Consider the following 5,654-nt stretch of genomic DNA (forward strand, 5'->3'; position numbering starts at 1 on the left):
TAAAAAAACTAATAAACGAAATAACGAGCGGCCCAAACCGGATCATTTGATGTTCTTGATTATCGATCTTCAAACTAACTGTTTGTCGTACTATATACCTTAGTCACTTTGTTTCATTCATTCGTCAACGCCCTCGCAACACGGGAGTGTATAACTAGTTATCTATGTAAGATTAAATATAATTATTGTGTAGTCATTATAATCATTTATATTATATAGATCAAAATATATTATACATATTAAGTAATTAGATTTCCTCTTGAGTGTATATATAATTAGAGAGGTTAAAGGTGAGACACTAATCATAACATCAAGAAATCGCCCCCCTTACTCCTCTCTCTCCATCAGAATTCCACTCTAGGATTCGGTTTCACCATCAAGAACTTACACCCTAAGGAGGAACCGGATCATCCTGACAATTATGTCGAACTCAATCGTTGCGTCTCTGACTGGATTCTCTGCTGGTCTGTCTGCGATTACGGGTATTTCTATATGTTTTCCATTATGTTTATACAGAACTGATCACAATCTAGCATCACATAAATACAAACGTACCAGCTTATGAGCTGGGTTTTTCATAATTCATACAAGCCTCGTAACATTTTCATACAAATTATAATATTTGACAAGTATAACCACTTGTTTTGGTTGACCCCGATGGCGATAATGAAGAAGAAGATCCCACTTCTTTTGTAGAACTCACTGCAACAAATTGATTTGATGAGGACCCTTTCTCTAGCGGCTTCGTCCGAATCTTTGGAACCTCTAAATTCCTTCTAAAGTTAAAAAAAAACAAAACAAAAAACATTTAGCTTACACAGCTCTCAAGTTAGCTTCAATTTTATTTTGAACCAAATTAGTAAGCCTATTTTGTTTATTTAATTTATAATAATAAAACAAATGTAAATTACGTACTCAGCATGGTGCTTTCCTTTGCAACTGTTCAATGTTTCATCACTACTATGCTCGACTGAGGTCTTTGTAAAACTCATTGCAGCAAATTGATTTGACAAGGACCCTTTCTCTAACACCTTCGGTTGAATCTTTGGAACCTCTGAATTCCTTCTAAAGTTAAAAAAAAAAAAAAAAAAAAAAAAAAAAAAAAAAAACATATTTAGCTTACACAGCTCTCAAGTTAGCTTCAATGTTATTTTGAACCAAATTACTAAGCCCATTTTGTTTATGTATTTTTTTTTTTTTGTACGGCAAATTTGGAATACTGACGGACCATTGGAGTATCATCGTGCCACGAGTGTGCCAAGAGTGAAACCACTTGATCATATCCGTCTCCACTAGGCATAATGCTTATACACCAATTCAGGAGGAAACCCAATAAATATGGGAAAACCCCCCTTGTGGGAATCGAACCCAGGACCTATTTTGTTTATGTATTTATAATAAAAAAAAAATTGTAAAATTACGTACTCATCGTGGTGCTTTCCTTTGCAGCGGTTCAATGTTTCATCACTACAATGCTCGACTAAGGTCTTTGTGATCAATCGACTCAAACACTCGTCCTGGTCAGCCTCGTGGTAACAACCACGAACCTTGGCGTTGTCCACTAAATGCTTCCAGACCGGCGTGCTATACTTCAAAGTGTCTCCATTTCCGAGTATCCACAGGCAGTGCCTTAACAAAGATAAATTAGTTTCATATTTTGTATTAATATATTATTTATTAGCCGTTCTAATCGATCCAACCAGTTCACTGCAGGTTCGATGACCGGTTATTATGAAAACGTTGTTTCAAATAACTAGCCATACAGTATTTGAAATGTTTATGTAGGTTACCTTGCTCGGGTTAGAGCCACATTCGCTCTTTGACGTGTACCAAGAAAACCAATCAATTCACTCCCGACACCAGTCACAGTTGATATGATTATCACATCTTCTTCACAACCTTGGAATCCATCAACGGTTCCAACCTTCACCGAAAAGTCACCTCCTGCTTCTCTAGTTTGATAAATGTTTCCAAGTTTTTCTTGTATTGCTGTAACTTGAGCTTTGTATGGTGCAATGCAACCGACACTAATCTTTTGGTTTTTCTTGAAAGATTCTGTATATTTATAGTTAGAGATAATATATTTGTCAGAGTATATTGTAATAATGATTGATATAAATTAGGAAATATAATTTTATTACATTTACCGATTATTCTCATTGTATTCTATAAATAGTTGATCAATAATACTTAAAAAAGAGGTACCTTTATGAAGCTTTGTGAGTAGCTCAACAATGACAGCTACTTCCACCATGTTTCTCCTACTATTAGTTTGGTCATACTCGACTTTCCCATGGGCTAAATGAATAAAAGAGTATGCTCCAAACATGCGTCCGTCAAGAAACTGTTTTTCATAGCTATTTTCTTGTACATTTGGACCGTTAAGCAGCTTATTCCCATAGAATTTTTGGTTTGGAAACAAGCTTATCATAGGATGCATTCTATACTGGACATTTAGTAAGTGTGTCGAGTGTTTTAACGACACTAATCTCTCAAATAAACTCCTTCCAAACTCCGCCTTCTCACATATCTACAGAGTTCAGATTGTTAATGAAATAATAATATTGTGCTAATCCAATCCGACCCGTTTTGACCCATACAAAAACTGATTTATTTTAACCCATACAAAACTGTTTTGAACCATAACACAACCCGCTCATCTTGCCACTTACATACCTTGCTTGTAACCATAGCAGGAAGTTGTTTTTCATCTCCAATGAGTATAACATCACGAAGACTAGAGAGTTGCAAAGGGATAACAGATTCACATTCTCTAAGTTGAGCAGCTTCATCAACTACCAATAATTCAACATTAGTCTGATCAAGGGTGAGCAATCTACTTGAGCTCGAGGCAGTGCAGAACACCAAACATGCATTTTTCAAACAAAAATTTCCAATTACTTGATGATCGGTGAATATAGGGAAAGAAACGGTTTCACGAAGGACTTCCTCGCCTATTTGAAGGAACTCCTTCGTGACCGCTGTTTCTTCAGAAACGCCAAGCCGATTGATAACGGGAATATCGACCGATTGAACCAAGCTGATAACTCTCATCATTTTCTTTGCCAGTTGTAAACTAACAAAAGAAGTTGGCATGTGTGTGTACAAGTTCCTAACCATAGTTGTCAGTTTTTCTGCAAGAACATGTAATCTTTTTGTGACAAAGTCATTATAAGATAATTTTTTTTCAATCACCTTTTCCTTCCTAACATCCCTGGTCTCAAACTCGCGTAAGTACAAATTGTATTCATCTTTCGGGGATTTCAGCAAACGTTTCATTGATTCTGCCTTGCTTCTCCAACCAGAAGTTGGAGACAAAGATGCAGCAAGAGCAGATACGCGGCTTTCAAGAAACACTTGACTGAGTTCTTGAAAATCATCGATTTTCATTCGTTTACCATTCCCAAATATAACTATGTCTCCATAACCATAAGGGGCATCCTTGAGTGAACCTGTTACAAGACTCATGAAACGTTTTGTAACTTCTAACACAGCATTATTTGTCGGGGCACAAGTTAATGTTTAACCACATGGGTTCGATGTGAAGGGAAAAAAAAGTATACATGTTGCATAAAGCATCAAGCATCAAGCATCGTATAGCTTAAAGTAAGCTCCGAGGGAATGGTACAACATAATTGACAACCACTTTCAAGCAGACAGGTATGTGAAAAGCATAAAAGAACCTATTCTTTATGTCAACAAATCCAGTTATCGTATGCTTGTATGTTGATGATTCAATCTACACAAGCTCATCAATTCTTGAGTTAGAAGAAAAAATGCAAAACAAATTCGAGATGTTAGATATGGGGGCTTTTCATCATTTTCTTGGTTTAGAGGTTATGCAAATTCCATAGAGGATATTTGTATCATAATTCTATTACATATCTTATAAATGAATTTGGTATGATGAACATTAATGTAAGATTAGAAGCCTAAGATGGTGAAGCTTGAGCACATAAAACTTAGTTACAAGTCTAGTGGTGGCTTGATTTGTCTCACTCACACAACACCATAATTCAATGAGTCATTGAATAAAGATATGTAACTTGTGAGCAAAATTTACCTTACAAGTTTAATAAAAATCAAATTAAAGTATGTGAAAAGGGATTTTTACCACTGAGTCAGTTTGAAGCACTTTATTGATCATTTTCATGTTCTTATTCCCATCCAAACTAGGGTGCAAAGCTTGCCAGATACGCGTATTCGTTGTCAAGTTCATAAGATGAACTGCAATCCGCATGAATTTATGTGTTTGTTCCCCAGAAAGCGGTATCGGCTTAGATGATATAACTTGGCATGTGCCATGATCTTCATTATTGACAAATTGGACCAAAGCAATGACATAAGGCTTGAGGTCATCAATGCATCTTGGTTTTACATTTGTCAACACAATGAGATCTCCCACCTCAGGCTCATAATTTCCACCTCTACTCTTGTTTTCCAAAGATATGGTATACGAGTGGTAATTAGGGAACTTCATATTTTTTGTTTCCGATCTAACCTTGATCTCACGAGTAGATGCTCTAGAGATTATGTTCATACTGGACAGTAACTGCGCATGGGTTTCTTCGAGTAGTGGATCGATAAACGATTTGGTGTAATCGGTTAAGGATGAAAATTTTTGTGGGATTTTGGTAACCTGTTGATAGATTTCTTTTTTATTAAACAATAGTATAATTTGATCTGACTTGATGCATATAAACAAAAGCATACTTTGATTTAAATTGGATGCATATAAACAATACTAACTAACCTTGTTCCTGATAAGATCTTTATTGAGTACATCATCAATAGACCAAGTGAACACCACATCTATCAACTCTTGATTCTTCATTTCCAAAACAGATCAAGTTTTAGATCAGCAAACCGCTGAATGGAAGTAACTTACTTTTAAAAGCGCCAAAGAGAAAGCAGTTACAAAATAAAGAATAAAGAAAAAAAAGGTAGAATGGTGTTGTTAAGGAAAGAAGATACCAAGTTGACTCCTAGTCAATAACACCATGTGTAATGGTTAATGCCCCCTAAGGGGTATTTTTCGCCACATCAATATTATAACGCCCCTGTAAAAAATATGTAACGGTTAATGCCCATTTCATTGAATACTTACTATTTTTTTCCTCCTCTTGGAGCATTATTCTAGAAATGTCTCTCCCTTTTCATGCCCCTATAACGCCCAAGGGGATGATGCTAGGGGCTTTATCAAACTTTTTCATGCCCCTATAATGCCCATTACGCATGGCCTAAGAGAAATATAAAGTAATCAACTTTCCAAAAGAACAACAGTTTTTTTCTTTCAAATTAAGAGTCTCATTTGGTGTAAAATTACACAAACATCCTCCCAAATTTAAGATCTATCCATTTTAATCTTCTAACTTGGTTATAGTTATTAGAGAAAAATACCCGGATAGTCCCATTGGTTTGGCCATTTTTCATCTTTAGTCCCTAACTTTCTAAAATTACAGCTATAGTCCCCAACTTTTGCAATTTTGTTCCCGGATAGTCCCTGACGCGAATGAGGGTTAATTTTCTCAGTTAAATGAATGTGAAATGACCTAAATGCCCTTACTATTAATTTAATAACTATTATGTGGGAGCCACCACCCACCTCACCCCACCCACTTCATCTTCCTCACTCTTCACCCCACCACCATTTC

General features: G+C 35.9%; 2 protein-coding genes across 4 annotated transcripts; both read right to left on the reverse strand.

The window, feature by feature from the left end:
- Window positions 1-465: 465 nt before the first annotated feature.
- Window positions 466-3,900, reverse strand: LOC110909223 (probable helicase MAGATAMA 3). 3 transcript variants are annotated; one of them, XM_022154256.2, is made up of 6 exons: window positions 2,677-3,900; window positions 2,206-2,530; window positions 1,791-2,055; window positions 1,426-1,629; window positions 916-1,065; window positions 466-776 (listed from the first exon to the last, which is right to left on the reverse strand). In XM_022154256.2, exons 1-6 carry the CDS (start codon window positions 3,466-3,468, stop codon window positions 614-616), a joined length of 1,899 nt encoding a protein of 632 aa, XP_022009948.1. In that variant the 5' UTR covers window positions 3,469-3,900; the 3' UTR covers window positions 466-613. The 3 variants fall into 3 exon arrangements, with proteins under 3 accessions (XP_022009948.1, XP_022009949.1, XP_022009951.1); XM_022154257.2 differs by having other exon boundaries at window positions 490-776; window positions 916-1,062; XM_022154259.2 differs by having other exon boundaries at window positions 491-773.
- A 187-nt stretch (window positions 3,901-4,087) lies between these two features.
- Window positions 4,088-4,901, reverse strand: LOC118486540. The gene is made up of 2 exons (XM_035983054.1): window positions 4,754-4,901; window positions 4,088-4,639 (listed from the first exon to the last, which is right to left on the reverse strand). The coding sequence occupies exons 1-2, from the start codon at window positions 4,832-4,834 to the stop codon at window positions 4,088-4,090; spliced, it is 633 nt and encodes a 210-aa protein (XP_035838947.1). The 5' UTR covers window positions 4,835-4,901.
- Window positions 4,902-5,654: the final 753 nt, after the last annotated feature.

This window comes from Helianthus annuus, chromosome 14, assembly GCF_002127325.2.
Source record: "Helianthus annuus cultivar XRQ/B chromosome 14, HanXRQr2.0-SUNRISE, whole genome shotgun sequence".
Classification (NCBI taxonomy): Eukaryota; Viridiplantae; Streptophyta; class Magnoliopsida; order Asterales; family Asteraceae; genus Helianthus; species Helianthus annuus.

What these genes read in the sequence shown, in the direction of transcription:
- LOC110909223 (XM_022154256.2), bottom strand. Translation starts at nt 3,468, where the DNA reads ATGAGTCTTGTAACAGGTTCACTCAAGGATGCCCCTTATGGTTATGGA. An exon ending in ACTCACAAAGCTTCATAAAG is followed by an intron (nt 2,056 to 2,205) that starts GTACCTCTTTTT and finishes ATAAATATACAG; the next exon opens with AATCTTTCAAGAAAAACCAA. An exon ending in AAAGGAAAGCACCATGCTGA is followed by an intron (nt 777 to 915) that starts GTACGTAATTTA and finishes TTTTAACTTTAG; the next exon opens with AAGGAATTTAGAGGTTCCAA.
- LOC118486540 (XM_035983054.1), bottom strand. Translation starts at nt 4,834, where the DNA reads ATGAAGAATCAAGAGTTGATAGATGTGGTGTTCACTTGGTCTATTGAT. An exon ending in AAGATCTTATCAGGAACAAG is followed by an intron (nt 4,640 to 4,753) that starts GTTAGTTAGTAT and finishes ATCTATCAACAG; the next exon opens with GTTACCAAAATCCCACAAAA.